The sequence below is a fragment of the Chaetodon trifascialis genome, chromosome 10 (genome assembly GCF_039877785.1).
Source record: "Chaetodon trifascialis isolate fChaTrf1 chromosome 10, fChaTrf1.hap1, whole genome shotgun sequence".
NCBI classification, from domain to species: Eukaryota; Metazoa; Chordata; class Actinopteri; order Chaetodontiformes; family Chaetodontidae; genus Chaetodon; species Chaetodon trifascialis.
Genome location: NC_092065.1, coordinates 15,046,334 through 15,071,325, shown reverse-complemented (window position 1 = coordinate 15,071,325; position 24,992 = coordinate 15,046,334). Strand labels below are relative to the sequence as shown.

At 43.6% G+C, this 24,992-nt stretch overlaps 2 protein-coding genes across 2 annotated transcripts in view; one reads left to right on the top strand and one right to left on the bottom strand.

Moving 5' to 3' along the window:
• The window catches only part of wwox (WW domain containing oxidoreductase), a 127,646-nt gene extending 119,088 nt beyond the window's left edge, over window positions 1-8,558 (top strand). The window contains exon 9 of the mRNA XM_070972114.1: window positions 7,100-8,558. Coding sequence (XP_070828215.1) covers window positions 7,100-7,291 — 192 coding nt within the window. The 3' untranslated portion in view covers window positions 7,292-8,558. The remainder of the gene's footprint in view (window positions 1-7,099) is intronic.
• The window catches only part of LOC139337506 (transcription factor Maf-like), a 46,396-nt gene continuing 28,248 nt past the window's right edge, over window positions 6,845-24,992 (bottom strand). Inside the window, exon 3 of the mRNA XM_070972115.1 lies at window positions 6,845-8,501. The gene's annotated coding sequence lies outside the window, so the exon portion shown is untranslated. The remainder of the gene's footprint in view (window positions 8,502-24,992) is intronic.

Here is a 24,992-nt window from a genome sequence, read left to right as displayed (position 1 = left end):
TGTTACAAACTTAACCAACTTTTGTGAATTATGGCTTATATTACTGTTGCTGAATGCTTGTCGTTTCCAATATGTACTTTACATTTGAACAAGTCTTCGTTCAGAACTGCACGCCCTGTAGCGTTCAAACACAGCGAGTTGTTGAGACATGAGAGTGATTCGGTCCAAACTTTGAGGTATCATGCACCGACGCAATCAGGTGAGAGTGAAAAAGCAGATCACAGCCAATAAAGCAGCCAGGCCTCTTCATGTATAATTCAGAACTTTTATGGTGGGCTATGCACCCATATGGGCATGCTAAAGGAAGACTAAGGCCATTTCCAGCCAGAGAAAAGCCCTTTTAAAAGCTAATCCCTGTGCCAGAGTCCTGCTCCTTTTACTGCTCCTCTTTAATGAATAGGTGTCCAATAAGGCCTTTTATTGTCTTAGCATATGTTGCTTTTATTAGGGGAAAATAATTAGGTTGTGCGGATCACTTCGGAAGTCCTCTCGCAAGATAAAAATGAGATAGTTTCACAGTCGTTGCGCAAGTCCTTCTGACTCCTCGTCGTTTTCCCCTTGGATGCCTTGTGTCCTTGCCCCCTCATCTCCTCTCCTTCGCTTCCTTCCCCGTTCTCCTTGTCCCTCCTCTCGTCTTTATGCCTCCCCTCCTCCTCTCCCTCTTGTCCTTTGCATTCCCTCCACCTCGTTCCTCACTTCCTCTTCTATTGTTCCCTCGAACATGTGGGCATTAAATGTATGCAGTGATGTCGCATTGGTCTGCCCATTTACACACACATACACACACACGTACACAAACACAACAGATGAACAATCACAGTGTGACAGGAGGCTGTTGATGACTGACACTCGGTTGATCTTATCTGGCGCAAACGGAGTAAAGAGAGGGCCGTGGAGAGAAAGAGAGAGAACCAGTGCAGGGGGGGTTTCTGCTGTGCTTTGTGTTGGGTTCTTGTCACTCCGACATAGTTTATTCCTCTGCTCCTTTCTCTCTCTGCCCTCTCATCTTTTACTACATCACTCTGCTCGCTTACATAGAAAGAGAGAATGTCAACAGGGCTCATCTGTGATCAGGGGCTCCAGGGAAAGAGATCCATTTACCTCCAAGAGGTCCTACTATGACTATTTACCCATGAGACCTCAGCCACAGTAGCACTGAATGCCCGGTCCTGTAAGTTATGAGGCCAGAGGGGGGATGGGGCTGCAGGGGAATAGGCATCTGCAGAGGGTTGATGGAAAAGAAGGGGCCGAGGAAGGAGCAGGGGGCAAGGATGACAGACTGAGAGAGATTGAGCAGGCATGATGAAGGAACGGAAAGAGAAGCAGGGAGGGAGGAGGCTGGACCTTCCATCCTGTCCTTAATGCCCCTCAGGGGAGCACACTGCCAGTAGGTGAGTATTAGCCATCAGCCTGTGGGCTAATGGAGGGTATGAAATAGAGTTTAGTACAGTACAGATGACCATGGGTAGACTAATCACTTGGGAGACTCATGATGAGGAGTGCTGGTCATTCTCTGGGGATCTAAACAAGCTCTGAGTCAGATTATGGACGTGACTCCCACTCGAATAAAGGCTGCAGCCTGTATTCAGATGTATAGAAGTGAAGCATTTGCAGAGCGCGTACGTATATTCAATCGCGCTGGAACTGACAAAATTCACAGCACCTTTACTTGCTTACGTCTGATGTGACATTTGGCCTTCCTCGGTCAGGGTGACAGAGGTCATGGGGGCGAGTGTCAGGGTGCTTTCTGAAGAGTGCGCTGAGGTGTTTGAGGTGCTAATCTCCTCCTCTCTTGGTTGAATGGTCAAGCTGAATGGAGGTACAGCTTGTTTATCTGAGGGGACCGCGTTACCCAGGATTCCCTCTACAGCTGGGCCAGGCACGCTCAGCTGAGCTGTCAGCTCGCAGAGGTTACCGCGACTGAGGGCAAAGGTAGCTCTGCACACACACACACACACACACACACACACACACACACACACACACCCACACACACACACACGCACACACACACACACACGTATATATATTCACACATAAACTGGACACAAACACAGAGGAAGCTCTTGATTTCAATGGTTATTTATTAAATGTAAAATATCTTTAGCACAGATTAAAAATCAGACACCTCCATCTATTTTAAACATCACAGGCTGAAAAAAAAAACATTCCTGAAACAGAATCACAATCCCTTTGGAATCACACTTTCAGGATAGCTAGTCCACGAGGCTGGGCAGAGGGCTGAGGCAAAAACTGCACTCCTCCTGATCCCTTTACTGGGGCTACAAGCCAGGAAACACTTTCCAAATGCATGCTGTAGCCTTATTACATTGGATTGTATGAAATCATTTTTATTCATCAAGTACCTTTAGAATTCAGGTATTTTACTGTTTATAGATGAGAAAGAAAATCTGTAGTTGACACATTTTCCTCAAATATGACTAAAACAGGGTAAAATAGTATTTGCAAGAAATTATCAGCACTTGCTCTCGACATATGGGTGCATCAAATGCCGCTTACTAAACTTCAAGCAGCCTGACAAAAATGATAAAAGAAGAAAGAAAATGTTGTTTTGTCCGACTGAAACCTGACCTGCTGCATGTCCAGAGGGCCTCCACATGACAAGCATGGACGTATGCTGTAATGATCTGTGGCTCATGCCAGGAGCTGAACTTCTCAAATTGTGTCCCAGGCATGAGTAGCTTTGCCAACACAAAGCGCTGCTGCTGAACTGGAGTGCCATCACAGAGGTCAGCCTCTCTTTTCTGCTCTGCCTCAACCCTCGCTGCTGTACAAATGCCAACTGACAACAACTGACACAGATGGTGAGCAGAAACACAGAAGGGACAGGCAAAGGAAGAGAACCACCCACAGGAGTAAGAAAACAGGAAGACTCTACACACACTGTCCAAGAGAGGATATTGCCTGACAATATTATCAACTCATTTATTTTAAACTTTTTTTTTTTTTTTTCATTTTTCATCTTTTCTTTTTTCTACTTTTTTAAATTATTCATTTTTTTTCAGCACATGCCATATGAGAATTTGGGGATTATAAAAGTACCTGAAAGAATTGCTAGGTTTTTCAGCATGCATAGCTGTTTGTATTTACAGGTTTGTATGTACAGGGATGGGCCAAAAACAGACTGCTCTACAGTACTGGGTTTATTTACAATCCAGGTCAGAGGGAGAGGTCAATGTCATAACTACAGATGTGGGGGTGAAGGGTCACATGCATAGGGTCAGAGAAAGCTCATACGGCTGAGTACAACTTGGATGATGGAAGACACAGAACAGAACACGGCAAAGTAACATTACTGATAATTCAACAACATCACATCTCCCCCACATAAACCTTTTTGCTTTTGAATACGCTCAATAAGGAGTTTTCAGCAACGGGTTATTGCGTAACACTATACAAGGACACGTCTATTGCTAGTCCATGAGGTCCTTGGGTATTGAGTTGATAGTTAGATTGGAAGACTTGGATCTGATCCCAGAGCAGTTCCAGAGCCATAGTAGTGGTTCCCAGGCTGACTGCAGGTTCACTGCTGCTTATCTACAGTCATCTTATTGCAGGGTGTTTTGTGAGTATTCTCTCAGTATCTAGGTGTGTTTTTATTACCCACAAAGTCAGATATACACAGAAGTAAGTAAATTCAGCTCTCACATGGTCCTGTCCTGCTCCTTTGGCTTGTTGTATTGCTATGGTGTTGTGATCTTTATGTTTTATTTTTAGCATAGTGGATCAATTTGGATTTAGGTTTGTTTTGGTGCGCCCCATCTGTCCCATCTTCTCCCCTCCCTAAATCAGTGTGGTAGTAGCAGAGCTGGTTTTCTTTTAGGGAATGTCCAAGTGAAGTCAAAAGTCCTGGTCGAGTCTTTATTGGAGTCTCTCAGTGCTGACTGCGCCCCTTAAAGACATGAAATGAGTCAAAACTGTTTTTACAAAGTCTCCACAATGCCATTTCTGAGATCATTTAAAGAATCATAATGAATAGCCTTGAAATCTGTGGTCATGTCATTTTCTTTTACAGAGACGACTTATAGAGCCCAGAATTCGATGTTTGAAGTGGATTCCTGTGACTGTGGCTTTCTGAATTGCACAGCAATAGGCAAGGCTACCGGACACCCATCAGTTCAATCGCAATGATTAAGCAAATAGTTGAAGCTGGATTTACTACAGCTGCAAAAGCTTTGCAATCACCTTCAACTCTGCACATTTGCTGCATACTATTGTCATATTATCACTGAGAATGTATCCAAACTGTCGTCATGTCACGTCAAGCTGTCAGGCCAGTCAAAGTCCACAGCTCTGGGTTGTAGAGAACAAGTCACAGATGTTTCTCTGAAAACTACTGTACACAAGGTAATGAGTCACATTTAGTTGCAGAAGATAGAAAGACACACAGCAAAATCCATCAGTTTGTAGACAGGTAAAATTTACAGGCATAATCTACAGTTTCATATGGGTTAGAAATGGCTGTTACACTGGAGATGTGTATGATGCACACTGGTTCGGTGACATTACCTTTCGTGACGATTGTTCTGAGTGCGTATTTGCGTATCTGTTCGTGCTCGTGTGCAGGCGCATGCTTGTGTTCCGGCATGCACGTGTGAATACTGTACGTGTTTATGTGTAACTGTGTAACATAAGTGCGTCGAGGTTGTTGCGAACTCCCCTCTTGTTCTCTTTCTCACTGCCTCACACACCCCTCGCCTTATATCTGCAAACACACACACACACACACACACACACACACACACACACACACACACACACACACAATGATAGATGGCTGTGGTGGGTGGTTGAGCATGTTAATGCCTAATCTCATCAGCCTTATCTTCTACAGAGGTCACAAGGTCAAGTGGTGAGGGGGATGAGCTAAACACCAATAAGATAGCACAGTTCATGTACTGATCTGTGCGCTGCTAACTAGACTGTTGCAGTCCATAAAGAAACAGTTGTACAGACTTGCATTTCGAGGAAAAACATGTAAAAAATGGAAGCACTTTTGGAAAAAATACTGAAGACTTCATTCTGAAGTCAGCCACATGTGTTTGGATTACGAACATGAAAGTTTATTTTATCAATATTCCAACTTATGGCAGGACCTGTGTTTGGTAACTAGACACAAACAAACTGCTTTGAAAGTCAGCCAAGTTCAAGGGGGCGTCAGCGAGCCAGAGCCGGCAGCACTGAAATCTTCAGTGGAGTTTAAAAGGCATTTAGCTTTCAGACGAGCTAAATCAGATGCCCTAAGCGAGGGAGATGAGTTAAACTGAGCGTGTGTGAACCTGCAACTCGGAGACACTGCTTGGCATTTGTCTGTCTTTGATATGGCGACATGTGATGTGGATGAAGTTATCGCCCCACTGGCAGGTGAGACAGACGGCGGCGCACACAGAGATGCTGCCTTTTCATCTGCTGTTTACCAGCTCTCTCATCACACTGCGCTTCAAACACACTCAATCTGCTGCTGCGACGTTACCAACCCAGGGCTCCTCCTGGCGGAAGTTTACTTGGAGCTTAGAGGGGGTTGTGTGTAAGTGTGTGTGCGTTAATGAGAAAAACATTTCTTGGAATCTGGTTCGTGTGTGTATTTCGTTCATTGCATTTGCATTTCTGCGCATATTTTTGTACTTGCTTGTGGAAGTACAAGTGCTTTAGACCTCAATGGATCTTTCCACTTCATGTGTGTTTGTCTCACAGCTGCTTTAGGAAGCTGTTCAAACAGTTGGCATGTAATGTGGCTCCATTATGCATGTGTGTGTGTTTGTGTGTCTTGCCCATGTTTGACTACTGCGTATATGGGGTTGTCTCACTGTGCGCCAGTGCTCTGTGCTAAACATTAGTCCTCAGCCCCCACCCCCCCATCTCACTCTCCCTGCCTCTCATTGGGAGATAAAGAGGCAAACCATTTCATGTGGCCACATAGAAGTCGTCTCCAGCCCTGGAGTTTGCGGGGAAGCTGTCACAGCAGCTTTTAGCCGGAGCTGCAACATGAAAGATCCCTCTTTGAGCAGTTGGGTTATGTGTGTAATTCCCCCTGACGTGTTTATTCTGCTGCAGTTTCAACTTTCATTTTCAAATGTCACAGAAATCCAAGAATATCCCTACTAATTACTGACTGATGGTATAGGGTGTATTAGTAGAACTTAGCAGGTTGCCTCCAAATACTGCAATGTAACTTTTACAGTGCGTCACGGCTTGAGACGACATGAAACGGAGTCAATTTCTGGGTTGAGACTTGAGTGATTTTAAGATTTAAACCTCTAAAAATGAGAGAAGACTTGGTGAGAAAGAGCCGGAGGGAAAGCCTTGTGGTTTGTGTGTGTGTGTGTTTTGTGTGTGTTTGTGTATTGTATGTGAAAATATTGCTTATCTATAACTGACCAACTTCAGATTTTAACACTGAGGTACAGAATTGTACTTGCATCATTTCCAGTTCTTATTCTCAACGTTGAAAGCGTGGCTGAACCCAAATACACATCATGTGAAAATATACATATTCATAACCATGGCGTTAAAACCTGCTCTTTTACAATATACATAAAAGCTGTGGTTTCCCTGGTGATTCCCATCCAGACAGGAGCTGGTGTAATTTTCTTGTCCATGTTCTCACCTTCTCCACTGTGAGTCTATACATCTGTAGCATTCACATATAGCCAGAGGTCCTGTACACACCGGGTAGAGAAATAAATAAATAAATAAATATATGTATATAAATATATGTACAGTATGGGGTTATGCTGTTCCCATGGTAATATGACCCAGTCATCATGGGTTGCAAGGACAGGGGAGAGACAGCGTGTGGAGTCTTTTTTTTCTTTTTTTTTTTCCTGTGGACACTCTGTCCTGCTGTCTCATTTTTTGTCTGCATGTGTCTGTGTGTATGTGCGTGTAGATGTATGTGTCTCACAGAGGACACAGAGGACTTTTTCTCTGGACAGGACACGTCCTAATGTCTGTGTGTTAGTAAGCGAGTTCTCTGTATTTTGTCTCCTCCTGCAAGCTGATGCCGTCGCTTTGTCTCAGTCTCGTGATTCGCCCACCGAACTCTGATCTCTCTGTGTGTGTGTCTCTCTGTCCACAGCAACAAGGGGCGGCCACCACCGTGTACTGTGCTGTGGCTCCGGAGCTGGAGGGGTTAGGCGGCATGTACTTCAACAACTGCTTCCGCTGCCTGCCGTCCATCCAGGCCCAAGACCAGAGCAGCGCCGCCAGCCTGTGGGAGCTGAGCGAGCGCCTGGTTGCAGAGAGGTCTGCAGGCATACAGGCCCTCTGATGGACAGAGGAGGAGGAGGAGGAGGAAGATTAGGAGGAGGGGGACTAGCCAAACAGGAATCAAAGCAGAAGGACGGCAGGTCACGGTGATGTCCTGTTAGGTATGAACTGATTAAAAGGTAACTGTACTCTGACTGCACTATACAAGAGAGCTGCCAAACCACAGAAGTCCATCTGGATATGTCACATCACTACAGGGGCTAAAACACACTACATATACAGCACAGGAGTGGGCTTCATATACACTCTATTGAATAACTTAAAGTTCAGGCTGTGTTCAGCTCTGCTGTGGTAGTTTACAATGGGAGGTGGGGGACGGGAGAAGATTTTGGACGAATTCAGGCATCTCTTAAAGTCTCTCTGTTTCTAACTCTCCATTTTGCGACTGTTTTTTTAAAAAGGGCAAAGAAGCTAATGACATGTCTCGCTAAAAATACAGGTTACCTAATAAAGCATATACTCTGTGGCATATGCACCTGTTTCCAGCAATAGTGCACTATATGGCAAATATTGCGTCTTCCCAGTTAATATCTGTATATTCAGTATTGTCTTGTCTAATTCTACGTAGATGTTGATGTTTCCTATTGAGATACAGAGAGCGTTAGTTCATCTTTGTGCTGAATCTTTTTGGGCATCGAAGAAATAAGGAATAATGGGCATGTGACACTCTGGATATACAGTATAAACACACTAGAGGTATGATTCTTATGGCTATATACATTATTCTGCAATAGTTTTATTTCTTAACAATGTCCCTATTTGTCTTCTGTACATATATTTACAATATCCTGATTTCTGGGCATGTGCTAAAGGGGTGTGGACATCATATTTTTTTCTCTTTGCTATTTGACTCAACCTACGTATTAATAATCTAAACTCTGGTAAGTCTAAATTACAATTTGGAGGCATTTCTGGGATGATCCTTGTCCATTTGAATAGCAAATACAGATGGTGGAGAATCTTATTTCCAGGAGTCCAGGATCTTTAATTTCTGTTTCTTCCCTTGTTGTTGGAGCAGAAGAACGTGACGGTTTTCAGTATCCTGTTCTTATTTTTTCATTGTTGTTTTAACATTGAACTCTCGGCTTTGGGTTTGCTCTGGATTGGTTGCCCTGAAGCCGCTGTTGGGACGCTTTTGAGACATTGTGCTTTATGGCAGTCTGGGTGCCGTAGGTCGCTCTTGAAACATCAGCATTCCAGTGTCATGATATCTGTAAAAACAAAAAAACAAATGAAAGAGAAGGTTTAATAAAAATCTGTTTTACAGTAACGTTCGTGACATCCTTTTCGACACAGACAGTCCATTCATTTGCAGGCCATTAGGGGGAGATATTTGTGTAGGGAACTGACAAGTGAGCAACACTGAAGTCTCACTAAGTAGGACTGAGGAGAGGAAAGTGTGTTCAGTGTGAATCATCAGCAGCACAATGCATTTAATGAAAACTAAACATTTCTCTCTGCGTACCTTGTGCATACGCTGCATGTCAGACCTGTGAAGGAGAACAGCTCAACCAGCCGATCCCATGATCGTGTCACTCGTCCAATCAGAAGAGCTGCGGAGTAACTCCGCTGTTCTGTTTGGCCCACACACAAACACATACACACAGTCTCTGAGTCACACCACAATTCATGGCATGTCTCTCTCCTTTTACTCCCTTTTCGCTCCTTCTGCAGACGGGCTGACACAACACGCACTCACACCCTCAGTCAGAAACATGCCTTTACGCAGACGTGGCCTGTGCAGAAACTGATACTGGATGTCCTGCCCTATTATAATCTGTACTGCAGCATGAGTACAGGTGTCTTATCGCTGTCCTTTCACAGCACAGGACACATTTGGAACAGAGATACAGCACAAACACACACACAGACACACACACTGGGAGAGCTGTCGGTGCCTCATATATTCCCAGCGAGGAATCCAGTGAGAAAACAAGCCATTTTATAAAAGCATCCAGAGCGTGTCCCTCCTCTAAATCAACACATCTGTGTTTAGCTGCAGGATGCTGTGACCCCTGAAGACAATTACTATCACATACTGAGGGTTTATCCCATAGCTGTACGTACAGTAATAGAACTCAACAGCACTGCTAGCAATGCTACCGCTCCAATGTTAAAAATCTTAACGATAAAGGATTCCTGTGTCGCTGTCCGTGGTGCTGATGAGGCTCTGGCTCAGTCATGGCACAATGCTTCTATCCCTGGTGAACTATCAGTGGAAAAGTTTGGCACATCTGAGAGTTTGCCTGCTTGTTAATCAATTAAAGAGTGTATTTTCTCCATGTGTGTTCACTCTGCTGAGCCTCTGTGAGAGACTGGTTCAGCTTTGAAAAAACGCATTTCCCAGCGTGTCAGTGCGTCGGCAGTTTGCTTCTGTCTGTTTTTAGACCCCAGTGATTTAGTTAGTCTGCCCTGCTGGGTTTGTAGTTTCCAAATGTAGACTTCCTGTTTGGCTGGGCTGCCACTGGATATATTAAAAGACAGTTCCTGCGTTGTCTGGTCTCTCCAGTTGGGTCTGGCCCCTGCATTGTGTCACACTCCACTGCTATGGAAATACCATTTTATTCAAAGTAATTCCAGACGAAATAACTTCTTAAGATGGTTATTTTATTGCAGAGTCTCACAACCTGCCTCGGTGATGATCCTAAAGAGAGTAGTTCCACACATTAATTTCTGACTTATATAATGTTTGCATTCTCCTCCACCTCTCTGCAGAAGGAGGAAACCTGAATCTGGGAATAAAATAACCACAAGATTAATGTTGAATGTTTTCAACTGTATGTCAGGAGACTGACTAAATAATGATGTTTCATGCTGGAAACACGTCAGTTTTACCCATTAATCTTTCTTCTCAGTACAGAATTGCACGTACACCCATGTAAATTTGTGTGACATCATCACGCTCAGCTAAGCATGCAGGTTTAGCTTGTCAATGACAACTCTATGAAAGTGCTGCTCAAGACCACAGCGTCTGAGGAGACCTTCGATTGGAGGGGAGGACTCGAGGCACAAAGGAAAATCTTCAGAAGAACAACAAACAACAAGCCGTCTGTGCAGCTGTGCACTGCAGTGGCCGATCCAAGGGTGTGTGCCTGAGAGAGGAGGGAGGGTCCTGCCTGGCTTTCATACAAAGTCCAATCGATTAGGCCCTATCGGAATCATCTGATAGCTAATCAATAAGCTACACTTCCTCTCAGCAAGCAGGGAGGAGAGAGAGGCACGGCTCTCACAAGAGCAGGACCTTGATCCTTTGACCCTCACAAGGCCCACACACACACACACACACACACACACACACACACACACACACACACACACACACACACACACACACACACACACACTTTATCTGACTGTCTTCATGTCTCTGTCTCTTTATCACTCTCTTATAATAACAGTACAAGACAATATAATAACTGAAAGCTGGTGTAAACCAAATAACCAATATACATTAGATTGTTATTTTAAATGCTTGAATTTACAGTTGATTTTTCTCCCCTCCACTGAGTTTATTTCAATTTAGGCAGTAATTGTTTACGACTGACCATTTCATTTTCCATTATTGTTTTTATTTCTTCTTGTGATTAATTTCACCTCTCAAAGAATAATTATGAGAGGATTGATTTGATTATGCCTTTGTTCTCCTCCTATTGGCTCCATTGACTGAGGGAATGCCATGTTGCCATTTCGAGCGGATATATTTAATGATCACAATCAATGTTAAAGCTCTCTCTAGACTCAACTAACTCAATAAATATCTGCCAGGAGGAAATTTACCATCTAACTACAGCAGGCAATAAAGTCTTTCTCTCTGTTCTCCTCCCTCCCCCTGCTCTCCTTCTATCTCTCTTGTTTGAGGATGACATTGTGATTAAAACTGTTGATCAATTTTCATAAAGTACCACTGTAGAGTCGATGAAAATAGCATTTCTTTTCCATGTCTGCACGTGTGCTTTTCTTGCCGACTGCTATTTTGGACAGAGCCCGAGATGATATGTTTTTTAATAAGAAGAAAAATTAGCTGATCATTCCCCCAGACTCCTTTGTACTTAATTAGTATGTTTTAATAAAAAAGAAATGTCTGCTTGTCAGAATAAAATCTCTTTGTTGTAAGTCTTGCTTTGCAGATTTTTTTCAATGTAATTTTAATTCACTTATAGGATGGCGAAACTACTACAGTTTGTGTGTGTGTGTGTGTGTGTGTGCGCGTGCGTGCGTGCGTGCGTGCGTGCGTGCGTGCGTGCGTGCGTGCGTGTGTGTGTGTGTGCGGCTACCCCATCTTGCGGTGCTGGCTGCATTTCTCTCTGAGATGCAATGAACCAGTAGCACTAAAATAGACATCCTTTACTGTTTGGCATGCTATTAAAACAACATGCTGCTCAGGAACACACTGCAAATAAGATGTGAATGTTTTGTATGACAGGAAGTATCACATTTTAAGTAGTTTTCTCTTTGCAAATGATGAAAGTTGTGTAATATGAAGATGCTGGAGTTGTTGGCACGTGCACAAGTCGACTGTTTCTCTCCATTCCAGTCTCCGTGTGCGCCTTTATGAAGAATCTTTGAAGCAGCATTGATAACATTTGGATCCAGATAGCTGTGATTCAGTGAGCCTCTTCACTATCAAATGCACTTATTTCCCCCCGTAGATCTGCTTGTGCAATCTATAACTTTCTCTGTTTTTATTGAAGTCTCAACACGGCACCTTTGAGGAAATCCTTCCAGCCCCAAATCCCCAGCGTGTCCTCACCGCTAGACAGCATGACCTTGTAAACCCTGAGTTATTTTACTCACCCATTGTGTGAGGATAGAAAGAAAAGAGAGAGGGAGAAAGAGGAGGAACGGGGGGGCAGAGAAAAAAGAGCTCCTGCCTGTCACAGCTTTCAAACACAAAGAAAAATGAGCACTTGGGCTGAAGTACAATTATTAGCCCCTGTCTACAGATTCATCACACTATAGAGAGGGAGGGAGAGGGGGGAGAGATAGAGGAAGGGAGCAAGAGGTGGAGTTGAGGAAGGTAGAAAAAAGAGAGCTGTGTAGGTATGAGAAGAGCGGGATGGAGGATGGAAAGACAATGTGGAGGGAAAAAACTGAGGAAATAGAAAATAGGGCTGTTAGACTGTGAGAGAAAACTGAGAGCGAGTGGGGGGTGGGGGGGGGGTGCAAGGTGAAGCATGCAAAGCTACCACAGAGTTGGGAGAAAAAAGAGGGAGGGAGGTTTTAGGGAAATAAAAGAGTGAGGTAAAGAGAGCAAGGCAGAGGTAAAGGAAGGTAAAATGAAATAAGAGGATTTGTCAGGCCAGTGGTTGGTGGCAGTAATAAAGCCTGCTAATCTGGGGGCGAACGCTTGGCTGCTCTCACACTGACTCTCTTGACGCCCCACTTTACCACCGGGCCAAGCCAAGGTCACACACACACACACACACACACACACACACACACACACACACACACACACACACACACACACACACACACACACACACACACACACACACACACACACACACACACACACACGTGATCATGTCAGTCCACACACAGGTACTCAGCATGCATTCCATCTGAGCTTCTTCCTCTAGATGTTTAGCTGTTACTGCTGACCTCTCTCCTCTCTCGACACACAAACACACACACACGTCTCTCTCTCACACACCTTTTCGCTCTCACTCATCTTCTTGTTAGGCATCATGTCCACCACACACCCGCCCTAAGCCATGTTGATTTTGAAATCTCATTTTTCTCTGTTTCTTAACTGGCTCCGCCGTGTGAATCAATACCTATCAAAACCATTACATAAATACATCTGTCACAAGCAGATAGCAGAGTGGGGATGTAATGTGTCTGGTTAAGGCCACCGTAGGGTGAAAGGAGGTGTGTGTGTTCTCAGAGGACAGCGAGTGTCATTTTGTGTGACCAGGTGTGTCGGGCGGAGAGAAAGGTTGTTATTGAGCTGCGGTAAATGACGCATAACCTGGTGCACCGCTTACTTAGCCCCAGAACCCTGTTCTCTCTGTCTCTTTTGTGTCAGTCAGTGTGTGTGTGTGTGTGTGTGTGTGTGTGTGTGTGTGTGTGTGTGTGTGTGTGTGTCTCGTCATTGGCATGTCTGTATGATTTCTTGAAGGCTGCAGCAAGAGAGGCACCTGGCTGTAAGTATTTTAGGTTTGTTTACACGGCTGGGAGCTGGTTAATAGTCCAAACAGTGTTTTTTGAAAGTTTTCAATACTTCAATACTGTTTCAGTACCAACATGATGATAACTTACCAAAGAAGATTCTTTTCTACTTTCCTTTAGAAAATTTATCACAAAGAAACCAAAACTATCTGATCAGACAATAAGTAAACAACATCACAAATCTGACCAGACTTGACAGTTTTGATTATTCCGTGTCACTTTGGCCTTTTTGTCAGGACCTAAAAAGAAGTGAGGCTCATTATCCAGCCCTGCTTACAACACCTTCAAACATCTGTGCAGCTCAAATATACGCAGTGGATTCATTTACTCAACTATACTGCATATTCTGAAAACAAAACAAACAAAAAAAAACAAAAAAACGGGCTTCTACATTGACAGAAAGAACAAGGAAACAAAGGAGGGAAGGGATGATTGACAGAGTGGGAAAGATGGAGGGAAATTACAAGTTTCTCATGTTGCATAACTGAGGCCATCTGCAGCTGTTAAGATTGCATTTTCCTGAAAAAGAAAACATAATCTTTCTTTCTGTCAAACACAAATACAGAGCATTTCTCTTTTTTTTCTTTCTGATCTCTTCTTCTATTCTTTTCCCTCATCACCCTTTAGTGTTGTCATTCTCACGCCACGCGGCTCTGACAGCGGAGACTGTGATTGACGGTGTGATGCAGATTTACTTGTCGCTGTGAAATGGCACAATAACCTGCACGCAGATAATCACCTCATTGAGAAACGCTCCGGCCTCTCTCCACTCACAATTACTATTGTGTATTTGATCATATAACCACTCTCCAACAATGCACTTAATGGGCTTATTGGCAGTGGACCAGAACTTGCTTGTAAATAAGCCTGATGGTGTTTGATTCTAATAAATTAGGCTCATATATGCAAACACGGTAAAATCATAACAATATCCAAATGTGTGTAGGCAGAGGTGGGGTGGTGACAGGTGGAGATTTATGCTGCTCCCAATTGGCTGGCCTCATCACTCACTCGGCTATCTTCAACTTTTTTATTTGTTTAATTTCCAAATGTGATTGCTCCACCACTCACGCTCATGCTGATAAATGCAAAGGATGATGGGTAGAGGAGGCTAAGATTAATACGCATAATTTTTCAACTGTACCAATCCAAAAAAAAAAAAAAAAAAAAGAAAGGAATGTGCTAAGAGCTCCGAGGAGGAATAAAAGCCTTTTCTGCAGGGACATGATGTAAGCGAGTACTATAAGGTAAATAAATGTGAGATCACACGGTGCATTTTCTCTCTGTCTCTCTCCCTAATTGGGGCTCTCTGGGTGAAAAACCTTTTAACCAAATAAAAAACAAAGCCAAAATACGCACCGCTGAAATGGCTCGATGACCTCATACCTTCATTTCTGTCATATTATTTACCTGCATAATTTGACTTCCCACTGTTTTACTGTCTATTCTGTGAGATACAGCTCCCCTGTGGGCACTGAAGGTTACACACACACACTGTGTCTTTCAACGTGTTTAAAATATATTCATCTGCGTTTCATTCAACCTTTATTTACTGTAAAGTTCTTCACTCTCTTGCACGGGCACACAGGAGACACACGGTAGAAGAGCTGCGTAAAATAAAAGGCAAACAGTGAAGCATACACAGTTGCATCTGACGTAAAAGATAACACTCAATAAATGAAGTTGGAGTAAATGGTAATAAATTTAATGAGCAATAAACAAGCTGAAGAAAAGAACATTGGGTAAAAGCCTAATTAACCTGACAAGACTGACAATAACAACAACAATGACCTGGTTAATAAGAAAATCCTGCATGTGGTGATGCAGAACTGAGAAACACTAGTTTGTAACTCTGGAAGAATAGAAATGTGTGTGTTCATGTGAAAAGCAACTCTTTCTGTGTGTGTGTGTGCGTGCGTGTGTGCATGTGTGTGTGTGCATGTGTGCGTGTGTATTACAAATGGAAGGTAGAAGAGTCACCTCTCAAAAACACACTCACATACCTACGAGATTAATTACAAGTACCATGAATCACTGTGCAATTAATTAACTCATCCTTAGTAATGAGTGAGTGTGTGTGTGTGTGTGTGTGTGTGTGTGTGTGTGTGTGTGTGTGTGTGTGTGTGTGTGTGTGTGTGTGTGTGTGTGTGTGTGTGTGTGTGTGTGTGTGTGTGTGCGCGTCACAGAGAGAGAGAGAGAGCTGTGCGCACTGTGTGTCACACAGACAGCCCCTCCATCTCACCACCTCTCGCCCTGTCCCCTCTCTAATTGCTTCCCTCTCTATTAAAATGCAGTCTGCTGTGACATCACTCAACCCTCTGTTAGAGCAGGCCAGGGCACCGGGCAAACCACACATACACACACACACACACACACACACACACACACACACACACACGCTGGCACATACATACACATAGATTTTAGTGAGGAATATGAGAGAAAATGGGAGATTTGTTCTCTCTAAAGGTAAAATCAAGTGTTAGCAAGAGTCAGCCCACAGAGTGAAGCTTAGGGGTCTCTCCCAGAGAGCCAGGGAACACACACACTGGACTTTAGCCCATTCTAGACTGTCCTGTTACTGCATTTATGTCATTGTATTGATAAGATGATGAGACCATGTGCTGTTTCTGAATTAAATACCGTTTCTAATAAGAAACTAACAAAATGAGTGATTGAGGTCTGTTTCTTTCTGAAGCAGTTGGATGCAGTTCTTAGCACTGAACATCAAATTGATTATTTAATTTTATTTCTACAGTATATATATTTTATACATTTGACAAATAAATACTTATTTTGCTGACATTATTATTATTCCTTCTATTCAATCAATCTTGAGAAAAGTGCCTCACAAGTAAGTACAAAAATCAATAGAGTACAAAAAAAAATGTCGAATTTAACTAATAAAGTTTATCTGATATGAACTTTAATGTCTGAAATGAAGTGAAGGCGAATAAGGAGAATTCAACTTTACATATCAGAAAAATGTGTCGGTGTGAAAACATTCACGTCTGCTTCGTCCTGCAGTGTTGTTCGGCAGGTGGCGTAAGCTACAGCAGGGGAAGACTCTCTTCAAGGCGCCATGTGTTCATTCTGTCTGGAGTCAATACAAACTACTCTAACACATACCAGTGCACGTATTGGGTCAAGTACGAAACTGCATCAATTGAAGTGGTACTTATTTATCTTTCGACTCTGATTCAACCAAATGCAAGATGAAAAACACGACAATAAACCAGCAAGCAATGTCTGATGCCCCCTCCCCACTCTCTTTCTCTCATTCTCTCTCTCAGAGCTAATCTGATTGGTGCATAAATCATGCTGACATCAGCACGGGTGGAAGTTGGCCTACTCCTGCACACACAAACTCATGCACACACACACACACACACACACACACACACACACACACACACACACACACACACACAGACTGAGGCTCTTCGTTGAGGTGAGAGCAGCAGCACGCTCCGTGGTGATCATGAGGACAGTGGATAACAGATCTCTCCTTTATCATTCCCTGACTTTCCCTGACATTTAAAAAGCCATTAACACCACTGAGATTCACCCTCGTGTACATTTCATATGGAAGCACCCCTCCCAACACACACACACACACATACATGCTTGCTTGCCACTCACTCACAGGGCGTCTGCACACTCGTGTCGGTGTGTGTGTGGGAATGATCTCAGTGATAACACAAAGCCCAAATGACACAGACAGAGCAGTGAATTATACCTTAATAAGCTTTTCACACCTCCGTTTCTCTCAGATTAAAGAAAAGAGATCCAGCCTGCCGCTCGTGGATTTTAATAGTGGCAAGACGCAGCTAGTGATACACTTATTGATCTCTTGTTCAAATCAATGAGGATTTGGGGCATTGATATCCTTGATCAGAATGCAGGCCTTCCCCTCTGTCGCCCCCCCGACATGGTGACAAATGGACAGTAAGTGGCTGTTGTGTGACGGCCTTTGTGAATGGTAATTATCCGCCAATTCGGTCATATATACATGGGTATACTGTAAACACTAACAGCATAATAGAATTTGCTGCTGAGCACTGTATTAATTTATGGCCCATTATTGTAAAGCCCATCGTTACAATGCGAGGGAGCATTTATTGTAATCAGAGGACTGATACAGAATGGAAGCACTGCTAATGTATGTAATGTACTCACGAGCAGTCTGCCTGACAAAACTGTACAGTAGCTAATGCAGCGAATGACATACGGCCTCACTCTTTGTTGTTAGCATTTATTAGCAGCGAACGGAGGCCTGAGCGCGTAACAGCTATCGGCTAATTATATTCCATTGTGTCTGCGTGGAAGACAAGGAGCTAACATGCTCTGCAGTGATACAGTGGTCACCCCACCACTTAATCTGCAGGATATTAACATGAAACTGAAACTGGGCCCGGCTGGGCTCATATGACTCATGACCAGCAGTGATATACAGCAGATACAGATATGGAGCTCAGTCATTTAAATGCATGTTATTGTAACTCTGCAGATGGCCTAGGCACTTTTGGTGATTATGGATCGGACCTTTTTTAAACATCCTTTGAAAGCGGCTTTAAATCTCACGCTCCCCGGGGGCGAGCAGAGACGTTTAGAATACAGGAGAGATGTTTGCATTTGGAAAATAATGAGAGCAGTAAAGGAGAGGAGAGACAAAGTCAGAGAGGGCTTTAGGGAAGGGATGACTCTTGGTTTCAGGCAGTGGGGGTCACGGGTGTGAAATAACTGGTGTATTCAAAGATGTAAGGGTGAAGAATTACATGTGGGAAGAGACTGGTCTTAGAAATATTCAGGCAGATCTAAAAATGCTGGACGTTTGAAGGCAGAACATGCAGTACTCCTCGAGCAGTGTTTGTGTTTTTTATTCTGTGTATGTGCGTCTGCTCCTGAGAAGGTATTGCAGATTTTATTTTTTTTTTTTCCTACTTTGGGGCAACTCAGGCTGTGGAGCATGTGTTCGAAACAACAGCTAGATTCTGGGTAAATACTTTACTGAGTGAAAGAGGGGACGAGGAGAAGGAGGAGGAGGAGGAGGAAAGGATCTAAACAAAGAAGGTCCCATTCTCTCTATCATCTCCTATGAAGGTCTGCTCAGCTGAAGATAGGGCGCTGACAGAGTTTGACTCGCTCTTAGCTGCACTTTTAATGCTGCAGGGCTGCGACTCTAGATAGTAGGTGTACTCTGTTTTCATCATGCGTGAGAAAGTTTGGTATTAATTCACATCTCTGTTATTAGAGTTTCCACTCACGCTGATGCGCAGCTGCGTTTATCTTCGCTCATGAACATAATGAGCTCAAAGACTGAAGATGCTCCCAGAGAGTGGCGCGTTGTTTATCGCTCCCTCTCCACTTGACTTCCATTTTGTCTATCATCCTCCTCTGTGCGTCGTTTTGTATTCAGCGCAGTGTTATACAGTAGTGTCTGCTCTCTGTTGTGCTGTGTTGCAGAGGAGTGTAATGCACTGGGTCTCACCCCGTGTCCATCACTCTGCCTGCTGTAAGTCAGGCAGGCAGCCAGACAACCTCCCACCAGAGAGAAATAGATGAATAGTGGGATTTGGAAGAGATGCACAACAAGGGGAGGGGGCTCAGAGCACTGATGCTACGTCAAAAGTAAATTTGAAAATTGTTTCGAGAAAGAAAAAGAGATGAAAGAGTGAAAGAGCAGAGAGGCGGGGTAGAGGAAGTAAGAGAGAAGGAGGAGTGTTACAAAGATGTAATCATGAATGGCTATGAGAGAGGAGTGAGCGAATATGGTGAGAGACCCCGTGAGTTATGGGAGAGGAAGAGTGAGTGAGATGGTGGAGAGAGAGAGAGAAGGAAGCGATACAGACAGGAAGAGTTATAGACCCAGAGAGGGAGAGAGAGAGCTTTCACACATGGAGACAACCTGGTGATTTAGGGCTAAAGGACATTGAGACAAGCTCTGCTGCGAAAGGTGATAGACCTAAAGACTAGAAACAGATCCACTGCAACACTAGAGCGTCGACTGTGTCAACACCAGAGCATCTGTGCCCCCTCTCTTATCTTATCTGCGCAAGCATTCATGCGCCACATGTTACATAGACGAAAGCATCACAAGAGCACTTCACTACGCCAAAGAGACGCTTTCAAATGAGAGCTGTAGGCTGACGTTTATCTTGTGTATCAGGATGAAATGATAATGTTCACACACAGTCCTGAGGAAAAAAAGAAAAAAACACAAAGAAAAAACCAACTGCCACTAAAAACACCAACAAGCCCTTCAAGCTAAATAGCAAAAATAACCAGTAAGTCATTTGTTTTTCCTTGCAAAATGATCCACATCGTCTGACCTCCTGCTGATTTGTTTGTCCGTGCCTTCTGACATGCATACGACCATTAGAGAAGTTATTCTTAAATTAAAGGTTTGCATGGCTTTAGGCACAAAAACAGCTGGGTTAAGATTAGGGATTCAAAGAGGTACTGCTTGATCAAAGCAGTGCTGCAGCAATCTCTTATTGTACTTCAAGTTCAAGATGGGGGACTTGCAAAAGACACCTAAAACACATGTAAAAATGAAGCAGCCTGAAATATCATTAATTTTGGTCTGTCGCAAATGTCAAGCTTCAAACCTCAGTTAACTTCCTGTTTCCTGTTATACTCATACTACCCTGACAGGCTGGAAGGCCTCACTCCTGTCCCAAAAATAAAAACTAATTTTGTCAGATGTTAAGTTGCACCATCGCCAAGGACACAAACATCTGTTCTAAGGTAACATTAACTTTCTAAAGTCATGTGACATTGGTGTCACAATCCTCACAGACAAATGACATTGTATTCAGTCACATTTCAAGTTAAATAACATTGACAAAACGTATGGCTACATGTAACACACACAGTGGCACCGGTCTAAACAGAAGCGCCGTCACCAGGTGACTTTTTTTTTTTTTTTTTTAAATTTAAAGCGTATTGTGAGCTGTAGACCAAAGCAAAGGAGAGAGATCATAGTTATGGTTGAAAACAACAATGTTGACAAGGAAACAAGATGCTTTGTATGACTGCCCATAGCAACCCTACCTAAGGTGGTTTTGCAACCAATGACCAATATTTACATTTTTTTGAGGAGGACAGCCCCCTCACCCCCTAAAACAAAACAGAGAATTTGTCAGTAACCTGACAACCCTGGTACTACAAACAGTAATGCTGTTTATCTACAAACACTGTTAGTAAACAATAAGCCTGTCATATTTGCATCACTGCGCAGGGGTGTGTGTGGGTATAGAGGCGGCACTTTCTCAGATGCAGGTATTTGTATGGCAGCACGGTCGTGTCCATATTTGGGCGATGTGAGGCGGTCACTAATCCATCTGACCTTCTGGCTCATTTGCATGCACCGGCCCCCCCCTGACTGAGAGGTGCCATGACCTTTATTAGCTAATTAAGAAACATAACAGAAATAAACCTGACAGGATGGGAATGGACATGCACACACACACACACACACACACACACACACACACACACACACACACACACACACACACACACACACACACACACACACACACACACATACACACACACACACACACACACACACACACACACACACACACACACACACAGTCTCAGCGTGGCTGCCGACAGAATGAGGATGGGAAGAAAAGGGAGCAGACAGGAGGCAGACTGGGAAAAAAAGAGACATGAGTGGAGAGAAATTTGGCATTCATCAAATGGAAACAACCAAAGCTACATTTCCACATAGAGCTGTGTGCAGATTCCCTGTAATATTCTCTGTAACGGCGAGTCCTCTTGGAGGAAGTGTTAACGCACGCACGCACGCACGCACGCACGCACGCACGCACGCACACTCTTAATCGTTACATTTGCCAGCATACATTCAAGCATTATAGCATTATAGAAGTAGTTTCTCTTAATCACATGCTGAGCTCCTTTAAATCTCTGTGTGCTCGAATAAGAGAGGTAAATCTCTCTGTCTCTGCTGTCTGCTGCCACTTAAGTGTAGCCAGCCTCTTGTTCTCCCCTCCCTTTCCTACTAAGGACTCATAATAAGCTGCTAGACCCCCCAGGCTATAGAAGGAGGTGTGTGTGTGTCCCCTCACACCACAGACAGTAGCAAGACCAACAAGAGTGTATGAATACAAACCCATGCACAAAACATACCCACACATTTCTGCACACATTTGCACTGAGGCGAATATTGTAGCTCATATACACAGGGACACACATACAGGTGAACACACAATGGGATATACACACAGAGATGCACAAATTGGGGGTGTTATCTCTCACACCTCTCCAGTGTTCATTGTGTGTTAATCTGAGCAGTAATCTGCAGAGTGGGCAGATTATCATCTGACAAGCACCGTTTTGAGGTTTGTAGGATTACGCAATCAACTCCCCTCCCACAGAACGTCACAGCACTGAAGATACAGTGTAAACACACACACACACACACACACACACACACACACACACACACACACACACTGATGCTACTAAAACAGTTAGGGGTCGACATGATATTTTTTGTGTGTAGTTTCTGCGGCACTAACTTTTGCATAATGTTGCGTAACTCTCAGCTCTTGTGATGCTTTTTGCACAAGGATTAAAAAAATCTGATTGAGAATTAAGGGATCTAAGGAGCTAAAATAATCAATAACACGCATTATTAATTTCAAAACACCCACCCACGTCTGTTTCCATGAGGGCTTCGGAGAAGAAGAGCGAGACGAAGGCAGAAAGGTGATAGACTATGACAGGGTGAATGAGAGAAACTGAGAAACATGAATGGACGAATAGGAAAAAAAAAAGAGAGACAGATTGAAGGCTGCGACCTCTCAGTGCTACAGTGTGTCAGTCTGTCTCTGTCACTGTGACAGGTCTGCAACAGTGGGGAACCCTGAACAGCTCGGTCCACACTGCTGCACACAGGGGCTTCACACGCTGACAGACAGAGCCAAGGGCTGCCCTGTCTGCCGCACATCACAGTCTGCAGTGAAACTACAATCTGACTGCCTGTCGAACTCGGGCAGCCCACCCTCCAGTTTTCGTCGCCTACATGTACACAGAAAACATTTTGGAACGGAATAAGTGTGGATACGACGGCCTGCACCTCAGGAAAATCTGAAAACGAAGGTTGAGATGCTTGTACTCGTTATGAGAAATCAGAAGCTGAGCTGCTTAAATTAGATTCCCGACCGTCGAGCGGGACACCAGAGGATTCTCTATGTCTGTAACTGACTGATTCCTCATTTTTTAAACATGGATGCGCCAGAGGTGTGCAGTGAAATCAATGCAAGAAAGTGCAACAAATTGTCCTGTTACAGTTTGCTGTCCAAGAGGAGGGGCTCACACACCTTTACTCCGGCTTTCCCTCTGGATGTCTGTAAGGGGTCCATTTATTTTTGAAGCCTGCCAATGATATTGTTACAGTGAGTTACCATTTTATTAGGCACATCTGTCCAATCTAATAGAATCCAACATAGCAGCTCTGCAGCAAATTCTTTGTTAAGCCTATAATGTTCAGTTTTGTTGACACTGTTTTTGATTCAAATCCATGACTCTTTGCTTCTGCTGCTGTATAAGTTTGTATTAAGAGGTGTTTGTAGTCCCTAAATTGTGCATTTTAAACTTCACAAATATAGGAGTGTGTTGTACAGGAGCATCAAAGTAACTGGTTGAAGTGTGTATTGACTTTCTGCTGCCTTTCAGTGCAGATTTCTCTCCGTACTTTTTAGTGTTTTCAGTGTCCTCTAGAGTCTGATCCTGAGAGATGTGGCACGGAGGTGTGCAGTGATTGTGTGGTTTTTCACCTACACCAAAGCTGTAGAAGACAAACATTGCTGACCTGATTTTCATCAGCTTTCTCAAATGTAGAGACAACAGAGAGGGTGACACAGACAAAGAGGAGGAAGAGGGAGGGAAGGCAGGAGGTTCTGAAAGGTCAACTATCATTTGTTGCCAAAATGTTTAGTTTAGACATTTTTCTTTTGTTTGTTTGTTACTGAAATTAGCTGACCTTGCATTCTGACAGGGGGAGCACACATCACCAGACGTTTGAAGTCAAGCTAAAGTTGAAGTGTACTTTCTCACACAGGTGTCACCAGTGACATCACTGATTGCTGCTTTACAATGTACGATCGCTGAAGCACAGCCTCGTTGGAGTCGTTAGTTGCACCTGTGCTCCTCCTGCCAAGACTAGTCAAAATGTCTGCTGTGAAACAAAAGCTCTGTGAATTGAACTCTTCTGGGAATGATTAAGAAACCAGAGTGCTCACATGCTAACAAGGCTATTCAAGATTCAGGTTAGTCAGATTTTTTTGACAGAAAAAGTTTATGAACAATTGGTTGAAATAAAGATGCACTGAATTGTATTGATACCGGAGAGGAAACGGGCTCATTGCAGCAGCACATGTACAGAAAACATATGGTTTTAACAAATGTATTTGTCTATGCATTGCTTCTGTTTGTGATACTGTATGTCTGCGTCTTTGTGCTGCATGTACTCCTCTGTCTCTCCCTCTGTGTCCCCATTTGTCTGTCTGTGTGGGCTTCCTCTGCCTTTCTTTTTGTTTGTATTTGCCACTCTGCCTCTGTAGTGCAATGGCTGAGGCTGTGATTTTTATCCTCCCAACATTCCAGTAAATACTCAGACAAAACGCAGCGCGCTCTGAGGAGCCTCAGGCCAGGGCAATCAATCAGGGAGAAAACAACACAGAGATCAGGCTGTTTCTGCTCCATAAAACAGCCTTCAGAACAACAGCAGCCATTCAGTGTCTGGGATGGAGAATTAATACTCGCTCGCCTTCTCTTTCTGTATTTTTCCGCCATCCTCCCTCTCAATCACTATATCAAAAACTGCCACAAATCCTGCAGCGAGAGTTGTAAACTGTATTTGTGACGCTGCGTCTTCTCTGCTATATAATTTACCCAGTGTATTGTCGGCACAACCAGTTGAGTTTTCCTGGTGGGGGATGAGAGGTGGTGAATCTGTAACAACTTCAAACAAAAACCAGAACTTGAATCCTGAACCGCTGTAATGCAACGCAAGTCAGCAGAGTGTTTTCTTTACTTACAGGCTATAGGACCAGGGATAATGTTGTATAAATATTTGATGGTTTCCTAGCAGGGTCTTATATGGCTGAGAGAGTGCAGCATTAAGCTTGATGATCAGGGAGAACTTCAAGGCATGCTTTCACACACAATCACAAAGACACATGCACATGCGAACAGCAAGGCATGCACACAGTCAGGTATGGCCAACATGCACGTAAACGACCATGCACACGCAAAGATCCATGTGCACGCACACACACGCAGCACAGACTGCTCTGTCTGTCTGTTTCTCTTTGTACTGCATTGGGTTTCACTTTCTCTGTGTGCTTGGCTTACAGATGTTGATCATGTCTCGCTGAGCTTGCAGTGAAAAGACAGATTCTTTACATCTTTGAGACCACTGCTACTCTCGCGCAGCAACTTGTTATGCTTTGATAAAAAAAAAAAAAAAAAATGTAGAAAAGCTTTGA